General features: G+C 45.5%; 1 protein-coding gene across 2 annotated transcripts in view; it reads left to right on the plus strand.

Annotated features, from left to right (window-relative positions):
• Nucleotides 1–21,164, plus strand: part of LOC118936508 (anoctamin-10-like) — a 48,711-nt gene that overhangs the window by 23,536 nt on the left and 4,011 nt on the right. Inside the window, exons 12-13 of one of the 2 annotated variants that reach the window (XM_036938340.1) lie at nucleotides 4,301–4,417; nucleotides 6,025–6,041. In XM_036938340.1, coding sequence (XP_036794235.1) covers nucleotides 4,301–4,417; nucleotides 6,025–6,041 — 134 coding nt within the window. The remainder of the gene's footprint in view (nucleotides 1–4,300; nucleotides 4,418–6,024; nucleotides 6,042–21,164) is intronic. The other variant, XM_036938345.1, reaches the window with a different exon arrangement.

A 21,164-nucleotide genomic window follows, 5' to 3' on the forward strand; every position in this document is an offset into this window, starting at 1 on the left:
GGAGGTAACCGAAAGGTTGCTGGTTCGAATCCCCTAGCCAACTAGGTGAAAAATCTGTCGGTGCCCTTGAGCAAGGCACTTAACCCTAATTGCTCCCGTAAGTCGCTCTGGATAAGAGCATCTGCTAAATGACAACAACAAAATAGACCGTTCCTTAGCCGTCCCTTCTTGTCTTGGTCCTTTATAATGCTAAAATATGATAACACTGCCTGGTATAATACAGCTGGCTTTATTTGTTTGGCTCCTAACAACGCTGTCTATCTTTCTCCCTCACGGTTTGCTTTGCCAAAGGGAAATCGGCTATTATCCTCTGAAGCCACTGTGATGTAGTCTGTGGTGTGTGTTGTTGAAGTCCAGAACCCTTTGTACCCAGTAACTGAATGTCTGATTCTGTCACCATGGTTGTGGTCTCCTTTTCTGTTCTGTAGAGCACGATCAGCCTAGTGCTAGCTCTAGTCATATCTGTGCATTGACTCAGATACTGTGCCCTGAATCCCACCATATTCCCTATTTAGTGCACTACTTTTGACCAGGGCCCATAGGTCACAGGTCAAAAGTAGTACACTATATATGGAATAGGGTGCCATTTGGGACTGAACCTGTGTATTAATGTAGTGTGCATCAGCTCTGTGTGAAGCTGTGCCCCCCTGCTGACTGGCAACTCTATTTACAGCCCTTTGTAGTCCTGTTCAATGCTATTCTTCTACTGTATATGACTCCAGTCTAGTCTTATTGAAGCTACCTGCCTGCTGTACTGAATAATCTCTGGAGGCCTGGAGACCTCTCCACAACCCTCCCTGTCTCCTCTGCCCATCAATGCCTTGGGTGCAATCCCAAATAGCACCATGTTCCCTATATAGAGCATTACTTTTGACCAGGGCCCAGAGGAACAGGTCTCACACCGACCTCGCGGTACATCGAGGAACAGTAGAGGAAACAGTACCTGCCTCGAGAGATCAATAAACGGAAATTGGATCGAGCTGAAGTAACTTGGTATGAATCATCTTGATGTAATCATTCATTCTCATGTGGGAGACGTGCCACCTCTTTCTGCATTAGTCTCATATCCTTATAGAACACACAGTCTGCTGCCAGACTCTGGCCTGTCACATTGTGTGACTGCACGGTGCTCCATGAGGCTCATTGTCACTCTGCAGTTGGCTGTCCCAAGGGTTACTGCAGAACCATGCATGTCTCCGCAACATGTCGAAGTGTTTATGGCAAGCCACCAATGGCCGCCTTTCAGACGAGATCTATTCACAAACCCCCCACGTGAAAAGTTAGATTAAGAAATTCTGTTCGTGCCGCTTCACAGAATAAATTGTAAAAAATGACTCCCGATCAGTTGGAATCAAGGTGGATTGAAATGCTAATTTGCTAAATGAACAAGTGCAGTGCTGGCCCCAGCTACATGGGGTGAATACTGAGCAGAGGGGATTGTGGTACAAAAGGCCACAGATTGCCATGCTAGCACTTACAGGTACTGTCTCAATTCACACTTCTGCACTGTTTAGAGCATCATAGAGAAGTAGTTTGATATTGAGTCAGGGCCTCAAGATGAAATGTACCCCTTTCAACTAACATTTGCATTTGTTAGTGTTCTTTGGTTTTCCAACGTGTGCCAAGCCAACCCTATCTCTCTAAATGCCCATAAACTCCTATTGTCAAGTACCAATCAGCTAAAAGGCTGTGGTGTTTTTAATGTTGCATTTCAATCAGTGTAACAACCTCAGTCAGCGTTGAGGCCAGACAGACTGGACTCCCTTCGCCCTTTTACATTCGCTCTACTGTAAATTCTACTACTTAGCTCACATTTTCTGCATCCCAAATGGCCCCCTTTTCCCTACATTGTGCACTACCCCTGAGAGGCCCTGGTCAGAAGTAGTGTACTATAAAGGTATTATGTTGCCAATTGGGATACACAATTGTCTGTAATAAAGTAGTGTACGGCTGAAGGACTGAGAGAGAGGGAGCGCCACACACACCTCCCCATCCTTCTAGCCCAAACCACCTATCTGAAGAACACTTTCCATAGGAGAAAACAGCCTGTAATAACAGTGTTAGGAAGTTTTCAGTCGACAACATCTGTCAGGCCTAACATGTATGAAGCCTTTTACTGCGATGAAAGCGGTGGCTGAATCCGATGGAATTTCGGCTGGCACATACTGATGAGGTACAGCGTGTTGTGGCAGCTGGCAATTCTCCAGCAATGACAGACCTGCTTTGCATAGCGGTGTGTTGGCATCGATTCAGAGTAATAAAGCTGCTTTCTGGTCATGCAGTTCGAAGTACACTTCCCTCGGCCGTAAAAAATGTATTGAGAAAAAAATGATGTATGTGTTGGAAATTGGTCAGGTTGCTACCTCTCTCTCACACCTTATCTTACCTCACCTCACCTCAGAGGGGCTGTGAAGATAACAGGTGTGCTCTTTGCCACAAGAGTCGTCCTCCTCACCCCACTTCCCCTTTGTCTGCTGTTCATCTGTCTCCTCCAATCACCTCAGAGGGAGGAGGGTGGGCCAGTGTTGTACTGGGGGGCCTCTTTCTGTATTCACAGCACTCTCTTCTCTCTTCCTTTTGAGAGATTGGGATTGTATTTTCAGCAAAGCCCTCTTGCCTGTCTTTACCATTACAGTTTAATATTGAGCTCCAGTGAACTGCTTAGGGGCTGATTTAAAGAGTTAGGGTCCAGAAGGGTCTTCAGCTTCTTAACTCTCACACAGAATAATCAGCAGGGTCTTACTGCATGTTTGTCAGCCTGTAGTCTCCTGTTTTGCTTACAGTATTTCAAGACATTCTTTGATTATCTGGTCTTTAGTTAAGAGGCGTGATCTCTTAAATGGTAACCCTTTCAGCATTATATCCGGTAAAATAACGGATAAATAAAAAATAAAATCAAAATAATTATTCTATGGTTTGGCGTGTTTATGGTTGTACGGGTTCGTTCGTACTTTTACCTGACGCAGGCTTCACGTGAAAACACGAGTCAATGGATTGGCTCATACATTGACCTGATCTGCAGGCTTCACGTGAAAACACGAGTCAATGGATTGGCTCATACATTGACCTGATCTGCAGGCTTCACGTGAAAACACGAGTCAATGGATTGGCTCATACATTGACCTGATCTGCAGGTTTCACGTGAAAACACGAGTCAATGGATTGGCTCATACATTGACCTGATCTGCAGGCTTCACGTGAAAACACGAGTCAATGGATTGGCTCATACATTGACCTGATCTGCAGGTTTCACGTGAAAACACGAGTCAATGGATTGGCTCATACATTGACCTGATCTGCAGGCTTCACGTGAAAACACGAGTCAATGGATTGGCTCATACATTGACCTGATCTGCAGGTTTCACGTGAAAACACGAGTCAATGGATTGGCTCATACATTGACCTGATCTGCAGGTTTCATGTGACAACACGAGCCAATGGATTGGCTCATACATTGACCTGATCTGCAGGTTTCACGTGAAAACACGAGTCAATGGATTGGCTCATACATTGACCTGATCTGCAGGTTTCACGTGAAAACACGAGTCAATGGATTGGCTCATACATTGACCTGATCTGCAGGTTTCACGTGAAAACACGAGTCAATGGATTGGCTCATACATTGACCTGATCTGCAGGTTTCACGTGAAAACACGAGTCAATGGATTGGCTCATACATTGACCTGATCTGCAGGTTTCATGTGACAACAGGACTGTTTTCAGACTGTGTGGGTCAGGTCAGCTGCTTGTTGTTAGCCTCGCTCTGAAAAGGAATGGAGCTAGTTCTGAAAGAACAGGGAATGTTCTGGTTAACTTGACTGACGTTGTTGTCCCATTGGGGAAATGTTGTTGCAGTATCATGTACATGTTTAAATTACAGTAGACTACAAATCACAATACAAAATTCACAAGTTCCATCCAGCATATACAGATGAAAGAAGACCAGCTGGTAGATAGGAACATTAACCAGCTGTTTAGAGGGATATCACACCTGACACCAATGATTGTCTAGTTTTGTAATGTCAATGATTGGACACCGGTCGGTGATGGTGTTTGTTTGTCTCCAGTTTAGATTGTGTTGTGATGTTTCACTTCAGCAGCGTATCACGTTGCATCTGTTCAATCAGTTTAAAACTATTCATTATATCAACTATATATGTTTCTGAGTTCTAGGATGATAGAGAAATATAGTTTCTCAGTACAATATAACATCATCATACATGTCTACTTTTCCTGTTACATGTCCTAAAGTCTCCCCATTACTTCCCTGTTGTTCCTCTGTCTGCTGTTGTGGTTGCAGCACTTCCTCTTGGCCTCCAAGTTCATCCTGACCTTTGTGATCCCAGACGTCCCCAAACACATCCAGATCAAACTGTCACGTCTGGAGTTTGAGTCCCTGGAGGCTCTGAAGAAAAGGGTAAGTTTGACTGACTGACTGAACCCCTCAACTGTATGGTGTGTTGAATAACACTAGCATGACATACAGAGTGGTTTGACCTAACTTGAGTCTATTAAGGTGAAAAAAAGCAGGTACCATCACTCAACCTTAAACTCAACTTTTTTGGGGGTGTGTATAAACCAAAAAACTATGAAGTTCCCAAAAATAACATGAAGGGACTTCAAGGTGAATAAAATGTAGTAACCCTAGATGAAGGAAAGCCACAGACTTCTGGGTGGATAAGCTGGGTATATGAGGTGTACGGCTGACGTGACTCTCTCTGAGACACCCATCAGGTTTATCATCCAGGTCTGATGGTTTAATGATCCATGTAGAAGGTTGTTCACGCTGCAGCTAACTAACAAACTGTGTGTGCGTGTGCAATATTGTAATGTGTTAATGAGGCTCTGCTATTTTGGCAGATGTTTATCACCTTGCATGTAGCTCAGAAGCAGGTCACACACACTCACACAGAGGACACCATCATCTGATTTCCCAGCACCAGAAAGAACCTGTCTATAAACGGCTTACATACCGTGTATAATTAAGGACAAAACAACAGATTATTTAGCAGAATAATGCAGACCCATATTTCTCTCCATAACAGAATAATGCAGACCCATATCTCTCTCCATAACAGAATAACACAGACCCATATCTCTCTTCATAACAGAATAATGCAGACTCATATCTCTCTCCATAACAGAATAACACAGACCCATATCTCTCCATAACAGAATAATTCAGACCCATATCTCTCCATAACAGAATAATGCAGACCCATATTTCTCTCCATAACAGAATAATGCAGACCCATCTCTCTCTCCACGATACATTAAGGCATACCCATATCTCTCTCCAAAACACCATAATGCAGACCCATATCTCTCTCCATAATACATTAAGGCATACCCATATCTCTCTCCATAACAGAATAATGCAGACCCATATCTCTCTCCATAACACCATAATGCAGACCCATCTCTCTCCATAACAGGATAACACAGACCCATATTTCTCTCCATAACACCATAATGCAGACCCATCTCTCTCTCCATAATAGAATAATGCAGACCCATATCTCTCCATAACACCATAATACAGACCCATATATCTCACCATAATGCAGACCCATCTCTCTCCATAACACCATAATGCAGACCCATATCTCTGACCATAACACCATAATGCAGACCCATATCTCTCCATAACACCATAATACAGACCCATATCTCTCTCCATAACAGCTTCATGTAATGTATTCAGTCCCTCAATACATCTCCCAGAGCACTTCAGTAAAGATAAATGACAGGAGTTAGGTTAATGGTATTGATATGAGTATGCTGTTGAGCAGTAGCTTGCCTCAGCTTGGCACTGCAGTCATTTACTGGATTAAGGCTGAGTGCTTCAGCAATAAGCTAGCATGTCTTAGCTAGCTATCATTTCTCTCAGCACTGCAGAAAGAAGGGCGGGCCATGAAATAGATCACATTGATTGGTGGTATTTCTGATGCTTCTTGTCCAGCTGAATGTTGAATTTAAGCAGATTTTAACAGGATTGGTTGATTTCTTGGTTTGTTTGTGCAGAGCCAGGCCCATGGGCGGTAAGTTGCTTTGGGTCGTCTGACTGAACTCTGCTATGCAGGTTGTGAGTTTGTCTGGTTATGGTTTGAATTGAAAGCTTCACCTATAATACCTAATGCCTGATATTAATCCTGTGAATAGAGATGGATAAGCTACTTAATAATGTCTACGTGTCTTGCCCAAGTTGGTCTTGTGGTGAGGTTTGTGTATGGTATGTGTTGTGATGGTACTTGGTTACTGCCTTGTGTTGAACTGACTGTTTTCAAGCCATTCCCAGGCACATGAGTAGTGCCCCTGCTACCATGGCTATTGAATGTCTTGCCGTTTGTCTTAATAACTCTTCCTCATAAGTCATTCATTTTAATCTCCCTCTAGCACTGTCCTTCTCCTCATCCCACCATCAAAACCCAATTCATATCATCTTGTGGCTGTCCATCTTGATTCCTAATCATTACAGATATTCTCAAGTTTGACATGGCCTTTGCTTCATCAGGTTAAACATTCTTGATGAAATTAATTCACTCCACCTTTGGCCTTTTCTCTATATCACTAATGATCCCAGCCAGCCAGCCAGGCAGGCAGTGAGTCAGCAAGTCGGTCGGGCAGGCAGTCGGCAGGCGGGTGGGCATTCGGCAGGGCGGGCATTCGGCAGGGCGGGCATTCGGCAGGGCGGGCAGTCGGCCAGCCAGACAGGGCGGGCGGGCAGTCGGCCAGCCAGACAGGGCGGTCGGGCGGGCAGTCGGCCAGCCAGACAGGGCGGTCGTGCGGGCAGTCGGCCAGCCAGACAGGGCGGGCGGGCAGGCAGGCAGTCGGCCAGCCAGACAGGGCGGGCGGGCAGTCGGCAGGCCAGGGCAGGCATTGAGTCTGAGTGACAGGAGTTGATGGACCTTTCAGTCAACCCCAAGGTGTTGTATTATGTCAGGTAATCAGTCAGAACCACAGCCTTCCACTGGATATGTCATCATGCATCACCTTGTACTGCAATGTCTACTGATGACGGAAAGAAAGCCTTGATTCCACTGGAGTTTTATTAGGAGTAGAGCTGACAGAAAGAAAGCCTTGATTCCACTGGAGTTTTATTAGGAGTAGAGCTGACAGAAAGAAAGCCTTTATTCCACTGGAGTTTTATTAGGAGTAGAGCTGACAGAAAGGAAGCCTTGATTCCACTGGAGTTTTATTAGGAGTAGAGCTGACAGAAAGAAAGCCTTGATTCCACTGGAGTTTTATTAGGAGTAGAGCTGACAGAAAGAAAGCCTTGATTCCACTGGAGTTTTATTAGGAGTAGAGCTGACAGAAAGAAAGCCTTGATTCCACTGGAGTTTTATTAGGAGTAGAGCTGACAGAAAGAAAGCCTTTATTCCACATGGAGTTTTATTAGGAGTAGAGCTGACAGAAAGAAAGCCTTGATTCCACTGGAGTTTTATTAGGAGTAGAGCTGACAGAAAGAAAGCCTCGATTCCACTGGAGTTTTATTAGGAGTAGAGCTGACAGAAAGAAAGCCTTTATTCCACTGGAGTTTTATTAGGAGTAGAGCTGACAGAAAGAAAGCCTTTATTCCACTGGAGTTTTATTAGGAGTAGAGCTGACAGAAAGAAAGCCTTGATTCCACTGGAGTTTTATTAGGAGTAGAGCTGACAGAAAGAAAGCCTTTATTCCACTGGAGTTTTATTAGGAGTAGAGCTGACAGAAAGAAAGCCTTGATTCCACTGGAGTTTTATTAGGAGTAGAGCTGACAGAAAGAAAGTCTTTATTCCACTGGAGTTTTATTAGGAGTAGAGCTGACAGAAAGAAAGCCTTGATTCCACTGGAGTTTTATTAGGAGTAGAGCTGACAGAAAGGAAGCCTTGATTCCACTGGAGTTTTATTAGGAGTAGAGCTGACAGAAAGAAAGTCTTTATTCCACTGGAGTTTTATTAGGAGTAGAGCTGACAGAAAGAAAGCCTTGATTCCACTGGAGTTTTATTAGGAGTAGAGCTGACAGAAAGAAAGCCTTGATTCCACTGGAGTTTTATTAGGAGTAGAGCTGACAGAAAGAAAGCCTTTATTCCACATGGAGTTTTATTAGGAGTAGAGCTGACAGAAAGAAAGCCTTGATTCCACTGGAGATTTATTAGGAGTAGAGCTGACAGAAAGAAAGCCTTGATTCCACTGGAGTTTTATTAGGAGTAGAGCTGACAGAAAGAAAGCCTTTATTCCACATGGAGTTTTATTAGGAGTAGAGCTGACAGAAAGGAAGCCTTGATTCCACTGGAGTTTTATTAGGAGTAGAGCTGACAGAAAGAAAGCCTTTATTCCACTGGAGTTTTATTAGGAGTAGAGCTGACAGAAAGAAAGCCTTGATTCCACTGGAGTTTTATTAGGAGTAGAGCTGATGGAAAGAAAGCCTTTATTCCACTGGAGTTTTATTAGCAGTAGAGCTGATGGAAAGAAAGCCTTTATTCCACTGGAGTTCTGTCCGGGGTCAGTTGTGAGAGGAGGACGGAGGGACGGCCATCTTCCTGTGTCTGTCTGCATCTGGCCTAGTCAATCCAACGTTTTCCACCGCTTCAGCAGGCAGAGGCGAATAAGCTGTCTTGCCAGCCAATGGGCTTTGTGGCCTGGGGAAAACCCTTTCCTTCCTCTGGCACAGGGGGAACTGATCAGAGTAGGTGCATGGGCTAAAATCCAGCATTTTCCACTGCTTCAGCAAGGGGAGGGAAGCCATAGATACATACATACATACATACATACATACATACATACATACATACATACATACATACATACTGTACAACTAGCTAAGTGTATCTATCACTGAAGGGAGCAGCCAATGTCCTGGGGAAAATCCCTTCCTTCCTTTGGCACAGGAGGAATGTAGTCGTGATCAGAGCAGGTGCCTCACCGGTGGAAACCCCCTATCAACACCTTAGTCGCTGGCTGTCCACCAGCACTAGCCACCACTGCCAGAGGTGACTGTGACCCACTGGAGAGAAGGCCACAGAGACAGATACTGTACTATACAGAGTAGAGGTTGACCGATTTATGGTTGATACCAATTAATCAGCCGATTTAAAAAAAAATATATAAAAAAATGTTTTTAAATAATGTGTGTGTGCGGTATATATATATATATATATATATATATAATTTTATTTTTTTTATTTATTATTTTTAATTATTTGAGACGAAATAAATAAATAAATAAAATGATATATATTATTTTTAAATGTATTATTTTTAATTATTTATAATATATTTGTAATAATGACATTTACAACAATACTGAATGAACACTTATTTTAACTTAATATAATACATCAATAAAATCAATTTCTTCTCAAATAAATAATGAAACATGTTCAATTTCGTTTAAATAATGCAAAAACAACGTGTTGGAGAAGAAAGTGAAAGTGCAATATTTGCCATGTAAAAAAGCTAACGTTTAAGTTCTTTGCTCAGAACATGAGAACATATGAGAGCTGGTGGTTCCTTTTAACATGAGACTTCAATATTCCCAGGTAAGAAGTTTTAGGAATTGTAGGACTATTTCTCTCTAATATTTGTATTTCATTAACCTTAGACTATTGGATGTTCTTATAGGCACTATAGTATTGCCAGCCTAATCTCGGGAGTTGATTGGCTTGAAGTCGTAAATAGCGCAATGCTTGAAGCACAGCAAAGAGCTGCTGGCAAAACGCACGAAAGTGCTGTTTGAATGAACGTTTACGAGCCTGCTGCTGCCTACCACCGCTCAGTCAGACTGCTCTATCAAATATCAAATCATAGACTTAATTATAATAACACACAGAAATACGTGCCTTAGGTCATTAATATGGTCAAATCCGGAAACTATCATTTCGAAAACTAAATGTTTATTCTTTCAGTGAAATACGGAACCGTTACGCAAGAGAAGAGACAACATTTCCTTAGTTAAAATAAATTAATGTTAGCAAGCAGTATTAACTAAATATTCAGGTTTAAAAATATGTACTTGATGTTTGTGGTTAGGTACACATTGGTGCAACGACAGTGCTTTTTTGCACGAATGCGCTTGTTAAATCATCACCCGTTAAGCGAATATATGCAATGCAGGACAAGCTAGATAAACTGGTAATATCATCAACCATGTGTAGTTAACTAGTGATTATGTGAAGACTGATTTGTTTTTTTTCATAAGATAAGTTTAATGCTAGCTAGCAACTTACCTTGGCTCCTTGCTGCACTCGTGTAACAGGTAGACAGCCTGCCACGCAGTCTCCTCGTGTAGTGCAATGTAATCGGCCATAATCGGTGACCAAAAATGCAGATTACCGATTGTTATTGGCCATTCCGATTTAATCGGTCGACCTCTAATACAGAGGAGAGACAGATACTGTACTACATAGAGAGGGGATATAAACTCATCAAAAAAGAAACATCCTCTCACTGTCAACTGCGTTTATTCTCAGCAAACTTAAGATGTGTAAATATTTGTATGAACATAAGATTCAACAACTGAGACATAAACTGAACAAGTTCCACAGACATGTGACTAACAGAAATTGAATAATGTGTCCCTGAACAAAGGGGGGGTCAAAAGTAACAGTCAGTGTCTGGTGTGGCCAACAGCTGCATTAAGTACTGCAGTGCATCTCCTCCTCATGGATTGCACCAGATTTGCCAGTTCTTGCTGTGAGACGTTACCCCACTCTTCCACCAAGGCACCTGCAAGGTCCCAGACATTTCTGGGGGGAAATGGCCCTAGCCCTCACCCTCTGATCCAACAGGTCCCAGACGTGCTCAATGGGATTGAGATCCGGACTTTTCGCTGGCCATGGCAGAACACTGACATTCCTGTCTTGCAGGAAATCACCCACAGAATGAGCAGTATGGCTGGTGGTATTGTCATGCTGGAGGGTCATGTCAGGATGAGCCTGCAAGAAGGATACCACATGAGGGAGGAGGATGTCTTCCCTGTTAACGCACAGCGTTGAGATTGAGCTTGTTGTCATTGCAGGCAGTCTGATGATGCTGTGACACACCACCCCAGACCATGACGGACTCTCCACCTCCAAATCGATCCCGCTCCAGAGTACAGGCCTTGGTGTAACGCTCATTCCTTCGACGATAGACGCAAATCCGACCATCACCCCCGGTGAGACACAACCGCGACTCGTCAGTGAAGAGCACTTTTTGCCAGTCCTGTCTGGTCCAGCAACGGTGGGTTTGTACCCATAGGTGACGTTGTTGCTGGTGATGTCTGGTGAAGACCTGCCTTACAACAGGCCTACAAGCCCTCAGTCCAGCCTCTCTCAGCCTATTGCGGACAGTCAGCACTGATGGAGGGATTGTGCGTTCTTGGTGTAACTTGGGCAGTTGTTGTTGCCATCCTGTACCTGTCCCGCAGGTGTTATGTTTGGGTGTACCGATCCTGTGCAGGCGTTGTTACACATGGTCTGCCACTGGGAGGATGATCAGCTGTCCACCCTGTATCCCTGTAGTGCTGTCTTAGGCGTCTCACAGTACGGACATTGCAATTTGTTGCCCTGGCCACATCTGCAGTCCTCATGCCTCCTTGCAGCATGCCTAAGGCACGTTCACGCAGATGAGCAGGGACCCTGGGCATCTTTCTTTTGGTGTTTTTCAGAGTCAGTAGAAGTTTTCATAACTGTGACCTTAATTGCCTACACTAAGCTGTTAGTGTCTTAACGACGGTTCCACAGGTGCATGTTCATTAATTGTTTATGGTTCATTGAACATTCATGGGTGTTTAAACCCTTTACGATGAAGATCTGTGAAGTTATTTGGATTGTTATGAATTATTTGAAAGACAGGGTCCTGAAAAAGGGGCGTTTCTTTTTTTGCTTAGTTTATATGCAGTGGCTTGTGAAAGTATTCACCCCCTTGACATTTTTCCTATTTTGTTGCCTTACAAACCCCCAAATCATTTTTTTCTAGGTTGTATCATTTGATTTACACAACATGCCTACCACTTTGAATATGCAAAAATATGCTTAGGGTCATTGTCTTGCTGGAAGGTGAACCTCCATCCCAGTCTCAAATCTCTAGATGACTGAAACAGGTTTCCCTCAAGAATTTCCCTGTATTTAGCACCATTCCTTCAGTTCTGACCAGTTTCCCAGTCCCTGCTGATAGAAAAACATCCCCACAGCATGATGTTGCCACCACCATGCTTTACTGTGGGGATGGTATTCTCGGGGTGATGAGAGGTGTTGGGTTTGCACCAAACGTAGCGTTTTCCTTGATGGCCAAAAAGCTAAATTTTAGTCTCATCTGACCAGAGTACCTTCTTCCATATGTTTGGGGAGTCTCTCACATGCCTTTTGGCTCCAAACGCATTTACTTTTTTCTGGCCACTCTTCCTTAAAGCCCAGCTCTGTGGAGTGTATGGCTTAAAGTGGTCCTATGGACAGATACTCCGATCGCCGCTGTGGAGCTTTGCAGCTCCTTCAGGGTTCTTTGGTCTCTTTGTTGCCTCTCTTTATTTATTTATTTATTTAACCTTTATTTAACCAGGTAGGCCAGTTGAGAACAATTTCTCATTTACAACTGAGACCTGGCCAAGATAAAGCAAAGCAGTGCGACACAAACAACAACAGTTACACATAAACAAATGTACAGTCAACACAAAATAATAGAAAAATCGATGTACAGTGTGTGCAAATGTAGGGCGGTAGGCAATAAATAGGCCCTAGAGATGAAAATAATTACAATTTAGCATTAATACTGGAGTGATAGATGTGCAGATGATGATGTGCAAGTAGAGATACTGGGGTGCATAAGAGCAAGAGGGTAAGTAATAATATGGGGATGACGTAGTCGGGTGTGCTATTTACAGATTGCCTGTTTACAGGTACGGTAAGCTTCTCAGACAGCTGATGCTTAAAGTTAGAGGGAGATCTGACTCCAGCTTCAGAAAATTTTGCAATGTGTTCCAGTCATTGGCAGCAAGCAGAGAACTGGAAGGAAAGGCGGACAATGAAAGTGTTGGCTTTGGGGGAGACCAGTGCAATATACCTGCTGGAGCGCGTGCTACGGGTGGGTGTTGCTATGGCGACCAGCGAGTGAGGGCTTTACCTAGCAAAGACTTATAGATGACCTAAAGCCAGTGGGTTTGATGACGGATATGTAGTGAGGGCCACCCAACGAGAGCATACAGGTCGCAGTGGTGGGTAGTGTATGGGACTTTGGTGATAAAACAGATGGCACTGTGATAGACTACATCAAGTTTACTGAGGAGAGTGTTGGGAGCTATTGTGTCAATTACATCGCCGAAGTCAAGGATTGGTAGGATAGTCCGTTTTATGAGGGTATGTTTAGCGGCATGATTGAAGGAGGCTTTGTTGCGAAATAGGAAGCTGATTCTAGATTTAATTTTGGATTGGAGATGCTTAATGTGAGTCTGGAAAGAGAGTTTGCAGTCTAACCAGACACCTAATTATTTGAAGTTGTCCACATATTCTAGGTCAGAACCGTCCAGAGTAGTGATGCTACTTGGGCGGGAGGGTGTGGGCAGCAATCTTTTGAAGAGCATACACTTAGTTTTACTAGCATTTTTAAAAGCAGTTGGAGGCCACGGAAGGAGTGTTGTATGGCGTTGAAGCTCATTTGGGGGGTTGTTAGCACAGTGTCCAAAGAAGGGCCAGATGTATACAGAATGGTGTCATCTGCGTAGAGGTGGATCAGAGAATCACCAGCAGCAAGAGCGACATCATTGATATATTCCTCGAAAAGAGTCGGCCCGAGAATTGAACCCTGTGGCACCCCCATAGAGACTGCCAGAGTTCGGACAACAGGCCTTCCGATTTGACACACCAGGTGAGGCAGTCATTTGAGAAGCAAAGGCTATTGAGCCTGCCGATAAGAATGCGGTGATTGACAGAGTCGAAAGCCTTGGCCAGATCAATGAAGTAGGCTGCACAGTATTGTCTTTTATCGATGGTGGTTATATCGTTTAGGACCTTGAGCGTGGCTGATGTGCACCCCTGACCAGCTCGGAAACCAGGTTGCAGAGTGGAGAAGGTACGGTGGGATTTGAAATGGTCGGTGATCTGTTTATTATCTTGTCTTTCGAAGATTTTAGAAAGGCAGGGTAGGATGGATATAGGTCTATAACAGTTTGGGTTGAGAGTGTCTACCCCCTTTTGAAGAGAGGGATGACCGCGGCAGCTTTCCAATCTTTGGGGATCTCAGACGACACGAGAGGTTGAATAGGTTAGTAATGGGGGTTGCAACAATTTTGGCGAATAATTTTTAGAAAGAGAGGGTCCAGATTTGGAGGGATCCAGATTTTTCAGTTCTTTCAGAACATTGGCTGTCTGGAATTGGGTGAAGGAGAAGCGGGGGGGTTTGGGCAAGTTGCTGCAGGGGGTGCTGAGATGTTGGCCAGGGTAGGGGTAGCCAGGTGGAAAGCATGGCCAGCTGTGGAAAAATGCTTATTGAAATTAGCAATTATCGTAGATTTATCGGTGGTGACAGTGTTTCCTATCCTCAGTGCAGTGGGCAGCTGGGAGGAGGTGCTCTTATTCTCCATGGACTTTACAGTGTCCCAGGAGGAGGTGCTCTTATTCTCCATGGACTTTACAGTGTCCCAGGAGGAGGTGCTCTTATTCTCCATGGACTTTAGAGTGTCCCAGGAGGAGGTGCTCTTATTCTCCATGGACTTTACAGTGTCCCAGGAGGAGGTGCTCTTATTCTCCATGGACTTTACAGTGTCCCAGGAGGAGGTATTCTTATTCTCCATGGACTTTACAGTGTCCCAGGAGGAGGTGCTCTTATTCTCCATGGACTTTACAGTGTCCCAGGAGGAGGTGCTCTTATTCTCCATGGACTTTACAGTGTCCCAGGAGGAGGTGCTCTTATTCTCCATGGACTTTACAGTGTCCCAGGAGGAGGTGCTCTTATTCTCCATGGACTTTAGAGTGTCCCAGGAGGAGGTGTTCTTATTCTCCATGGACTTTACAGTGTCCCAGGAGGAGGTGCTCTTATTCTCCATGGACTTTACAGTGTCCCAGGAGGAGGTGCTCTTATTCTCCATGGACTTTACAGTGTCCCAGGAGGAGGTGCTCTTATTCTCCATGGACTTTACAGTGTCCCAGGAGGAGGTATTCTTATTCTCCATGGACTTTACAGTGTCCCAGGAGGAGGTGCTCTTATTCTCCATGGACTTTACAGTGTCCCAGGAGGAGGTGCTCTTATTCTCCATGGACTTTAGAGTGTCCCAGGAGGAGGTGCTCTTATTCTCCATGGACTTTAGTGTCCCAGGAGGAGGTGCTCTTATTCTCCATGGACTTTACAGTGTCCCAGGAGGAGGTATTCTTATTCTCCATGGACTTTACAGTGTCCCAGGAGGAGGTGCTCTTATTCTCCATGGACTTTACAGTGTCCCAGGAGGAGGTGCTCTTATTCTCCATGGACTTTACAGTGTCCCAGGAGGAGGTGCTCTTATTCTCCATGGACTTTACAGTGTCCCAGGAGGAGGTGCTCTTATTCTCCATGGACTTTACAGTGTCCCAGGAGGAGGTGCTCTTATTCTCCATGGACTTTACAGTGTCCCAGGAGGAGGTATTCTTATTCTCCATGGACTTTACAGTGTCCCAGGAGGAGGTGCTCTTATTCTCCATGGACTTTACAGTGTCCCAGGAGGAGGTGCTCTTATTCTCCATGGACTTTACAGTGTCCCAGGAGGAGGTGCTCTTATTCTCCATGGACTTTACAGTGTCCCAGGAGGAGGTATTCTTATTCTCCATGGACTTTACAGTGTCCCAAAACTTTTTGGAATTTGTGCTACAGCAAATTTCTGTTTGAAAAAGCTGGCCTTCGCTTTCCTAACTGACTGAGTATATTGGTTCCCGACTTCCCTGAAAAGTTGCATATCGTGGGGGCTATTCAATGCTAATGCAGAATGCCACAGGATGTTTTTGTGCTGGTCAAGGGCAGTCAAGTCTGGGGTGAACCAAGTGTTATATCTGTTCTTCTACATTTTTTTAATGGGGCATGCTTATTTAAGATGGAGATGAAAGCACTTTAAGAACAACCAGGCATCCTCTATTGTCGGGATGAGGTCAATATCCTTCCAGGATACCCGGGCCAGGCCAATTAGAAAGGCCTGCTTGCTGAAGTGTTTTAAGGAGCGTTTGACAGTGATGAGGGGTGGTCGTTTCACCACGAACCCAGTACGGACTCAGGCAATGAGGCAGTGATCTCTGAGATCCTGGTTGAAGACAGCAGAGGTGTATTTAGAGGGCAGGTTGGTCAGGATGATATCTAAAAGGGTGCCCATTGTTAAGGATTTAGGGTTGTACCTGGTAGGTTCCTTGATAATTTGATTGAGATTGAGGGCATCTAGCTTAGATTGTAAGACGGCCGGGGTGTTAAGCATGTCCCAGTTTAGGTCACCTAACAGTACGAACTCTGAAGATAGATGGGGGTGATCAATTCACATATGGTGTCCAGGGCACAACTGGGGGCTGAGGGGGGTCTATAACAAGCGGCAAAGGTGAGAGACTGGTTTCTGGAAAGGGGGATTTTTAAAAGTAGAAGCTTGAATTGTTTGGGCACAGACCTGGATAGTATGACGGAACTCTGCAGGCTATCTCTGCAGTAGATTGCAACTCCGCCCCCTTTGGCAGTTCTATCTTGTTGGAAAATGTTATAGTTGGGGATGGAAATTTCAGGATTTTTGGTGGCCTTCCTATGCCAGGATTCAGACACGGCTAGGACATCTGGGTTGGCGGAGTGTGCTAAAGCAGTGAATAAAACAAACTTAGGGAGGCGGCTTCTAATGTTAACATGCATGAAACCAATGCTTATATGGTTACAGAAGTCAACAAATGAGAGCACCTGGGGAATGGGAGTGATGCTGGGGGCTGCAGGGCCTGGGTTAACCTCTACATCACCAGAGGAACAAAGGAGGAGTAGAATAAAGTACGGCTTAAAGAACTGGTCGTCTAGTGCGTTCAGAACAGAGAGTAAAGGAGTAGGTTTCTGGGCGTGGGAAGAATAGTTGAGGCATAAGTTAGACAAGGGTATGGTAGGATGTGAGTACAGTGGAGGTAAGCCTAGGCATTGTGTGACAATGAGTGAGGTTTTGTCTCTAGAGGCACCATTTAAGCCAGGGGCGGTCACTGGATGTGTGGGGGGTGGAACATAAGGGCTAGCTAAGGCATATTGAGCAGGGCTGGAGGCTCTACAGTAAATTAAGACAAAAATGACTAACCAAAACAGCAATGGACAAGGCATATTTACATTAGGGATAGGCATGTGTAGCCGAGTGATCATAGGGTCCAGTGAGTGAGTGTGTGTATATGTGTTTAGGGGCTTCGTAGCAGAGGGTGTGAATACATTTACACGCTCCACTTTTCCTTTTTTACATTTTTTTAAAACATTTTTTGAAACAAGTATTTTTTTTCATTTCACTTAACACATTTGGACTATTTTGTGTATATTTAAAAATCCATTTAAATGACAGGTTGTAATGTAACAAAATAGGAAAAACGCCGAGAGGGATGAATACTAGAGAGACGGATATTGTACTATATCGAGACAGATATTGTACTATAGAAAGAGCTAGAGACAGATACTGTACTATAGCGAGACAGATATTGTACTATAGAAAGAGCTAGAGACAGATACTGTACTATAGCGAGACAGATATTGTACTATAGAAAGAGCTAGAGACAGATACTGTACTATAGAGACAGAAGGCCACAAAAACAGATACTGTACAGAAGACCCTTATTCCAGGTTTAGTCCAGGGCAGAGCACCTTGCGTGTATGTGCATTTTGAGTGTGAGGAGTCCAGTGGTGAGTGTGTGTGTTCTTGTGTTCCTGAGCCTGCTTGCATCTCTCTGTCTGGTGTGAGCCTGGCCAGGCATGACGTCACAGACACAGGAGTGGTTATGTGGGATGATGGCTGAGTCATCGAAGACCTCTGTCACCTCAGACACTCAGAGAGACAGGCCAGCTCAGAGAGAAGCTGCTAGCTGCAGTCCAACTAAACTTCTCTCTCTCTATGGGATTGACTTAAAGTTCATCATCAGAAGAGAGGCTTGTTACTGCAGCCTGATAGTCCGGAAGTTCATCATCAGAAGAGAGGCTTGTTACTGCAGCCTGATAGTCCAGGGAAGTTCATCATCAGGAGAGAGGCTTGTTACTGCAGCCTGATAGTCCAGGGAAGTTCATCATCAGGAGAGAGGCTTGTTACTGCAGCCTGATAGTCCAGGGAAGTTCATCATCAGGAGAGAGGCTTGTTACTGCAGCCTGATAGTCCAGGGAAGTTAATCATCAGAAGAGAGGCTTGTTACTGACGCCTGATAGTCCAGGGAAGTTCATCATCAGGAGAGAGGCTTGTTACTGACGCCTGATAGTCCAGGGAAGTTCATCATCAGGAGAGAGGCTTGTTACTGACGCCTGATAGTCCAGGGAAGTTCATCATCAGGAGAGAGGCTTGTTACTGACGCCTGATAGTCCAGGGAATTTCATCATCAGGAGAGAGGCTTGTTACTGACGCCTGATAGTCCAGGGAAGTTCATCATCAGGAGAGAGGCTTGTTACTGACGCCTGATAGTCCAGGGAAGTTCATCATCAGGAGAGAGGCTTGTTACTGACGCCTGATAGTCCAGGGAAGTTCATCATCAGGAGAGAGGCTTGTTACTGACGCCTGATAGTCCAGGGAAGTTGGGGCCCAGTGCAGAGAGGAATACAAGATGGGATGAAAATGGGGCATACGTAGTAGTGAATATGGATATGCGTCGCCTCTGTTTCTACAGTGCAGTGAGTGGGAGGTATATCCTAGTACATAGGCCACAACCTGAGCAGTGCAGTGTGAGAGAGAGGCCCTCCCTGTCAATCTGCTGGGGATGCTTTATAAAGCCCTCTGCTTCAGCCTTCCTCCTACATGATCAATACTAACATGCCTAGGCAATTAGCTCAACATGCTGGAAAACCAGGGCATTAGTTGACTTACTAGTGTATACTACAGGGAGAGGGGCTGTAGGAGGGAGGGGTCTGGACAGTACAGTGTGCTGGAGCTTTGTTACAACGTGACCGTGGACTTCCCATCCCTCCTGTCTCTCTCCCTCTACCTGCCTGCCTGCCTCTCTCTCTCTCTCTCTCTCTCTCTCTCTCTCTACCTCTCTCTCTCTACCTCTCTCTCTCTCTCTCTACCGCTATCTCTCTCTCTCTCTCTCTCTACCTCTCTCTCTCTCTCTCTCTACCTCTCTCTCTCTACCTCACTGCCTGCCCCTCTCCTCCCTCCTCTCTCTCTCTACCTCGCTGCCTGCCCCTCTCCTCCCTCCTCTCTCTCTCTGCCTCGCTGCCTGCCCCTCTCCTCCCTCCTCTCTCTCTCTGCCTCGCTGCCTGCCCCTCTTCTCCCTCCTCTCTCTCTCTACCTCGCTGCCAGCCCCTCTCCTCCCTCCTCTCTCTCTCTCTACCTCGCTGCCTGCCCCTCTCCTCCCTCCTCTCTCTCTCTCTACCTCGCTGCCTGCCCCTCTCCTCCCTCCTCTCTCTCTCTGCCTCGCTGCCTGCCCCTCTCCTGCCTCCTCTCTCTCTCTGCCTCGCTGCCTGCCCCTCTCCTCCCTCCTCTCTCTCTCTCTACCTCGCTGCCTGCCCCTCTCCTCCCTCCTCTCTCGCTCTACCTCGCTGCCTGCCCCTCTCCTCCCTCCTCTCTCTCTCTACCTCGCTGCCTGCCCCTCTCCTCCCTCCTCTCTCTCTCTGCCTCGCTGCCTGCCCCTCTTCTCCCTTCTCCCTCCTCTCTCTCTCTGCCTCGCTGCCTGCCCCTCTTCTCCCTTCTCCCTCCTCTCTCTCTCTACCTCACTGCCTGCCCCTCTCCTCCCTCCTCTCTCTCTCTCTACCTCGCTGCCTGCCCCTCTCCTCCCTCCTCTCGCTCTACCTCACTGCCTGCCCCTCTTCTCCCTCCTCTCTCTCTCTCTCTCTCTCTACCTCACTGCCTCTCCCTCTCCTCCCTCCTCTCTCTCTCTCTACCTCACTGCCTGCCCCTCTTCTCCCTCCTCTCTCTCTACCTCACTGCCTGCCCCTCTTCTCCCTCCTCTCTCTCTCTCTCTCTCTCTCTCTATATCTACCTCACTGCCTGCCCCTCTTCTCCGTCCTCTCTCTCTCTACCTTGCTGCCGGCCCCTCCCTCCTCTCTCTACCTTGCTGCCTGCCCCTCTCCTCCCTCCTCTCTCTCTACCTCGCTGCCTGCCCCTCTCCTCCCTCCTCTCTCTCTACCTCTCTGCCTGCCCCTCTCCTCCCTCCTCTCTCTCTCCTCTGATAAGTGGTGTGAGCTGTGAAGGCATCATTTATTGCCATGGGCTTCCCTCAGAGAGGACTTTGTATGGCTCCCGGCAGGATCCTGGCAGCCATTGAACAAGTCTCTGAGCAGGAGGAGTTTGATTTCTGTTACTGCTGAAATTACAAATGAGATGAATATCCTATGTGGCGCGAGTGTGTATGTGTCTGTCTGTGTGTTTTTCGTTGCACTGTAGTTATGGCGACTACAACGACAAGTGCAAACAAGTTACAACCTCAGAATGTTCCGGCAAGTGCAAACAACAGCATAAATACAGACTGCATTTAACAGACCATGACACACTATTAATGTGACTGTCCGTTTGGTTTTCCAGAACAAGTAGCTGCAGTAGATTAGCCTGGGCGGGGTGTTGAGGACAATCCTCCACACTCTCTCCTTGTGGGGAACCGGAGGTCTTTAATCCTGCTCTCCCCTTATGGAATCCACTGTGAATAAAAATACCTCCATCAGCAAAGAAACTCTCCTATTGATCCGTGTGTTGGATTGAAGCGTTAATTGCACGTAACACATTTGAACCCAGAATGTAATTTGCTCGGGTGCGCTGGAGGCAGTGGAATGAATTGATTAAATGTAACTCAGCTGAGATTAGAGTCTGGGGAGAAGGCCTGTGTTGTAAAAAAAGTATTCTATTTTAAAATAAGAAGTCAATCTGGTGAAGATCTCCAGGTCTTGTTAAGAGGTTCCAGAACCACTGTAATTTGGAGATGTAATGCTGTTTTAAAGCTCTGGTTTCCTCTCCTCGGGAGGCTTAATGTCATTTAGAGAGAGAGAGGAGAACTCTGTATATTTGTTAAAGCAAGCTAACAGTGTGCTTATGTTTGTTTTATTTTAAAAAGCTGCTCCAACACTGAAAA

This window comes from Oncorhynchus mykiss, chromosome 2 (assembly GCF_013265735.2).
Source record: "Oncorhynchus mykiss isolate Arlee chromosome 2, USDA_OmykA_1.1, whole genome shotgun sequence".
NCBI lineage: Eukaryota > Metazoa > Chordata > Actinopteri > Salmoniformes > Salmonidae > Oncorhynchus > Oncorhynchus mykiss.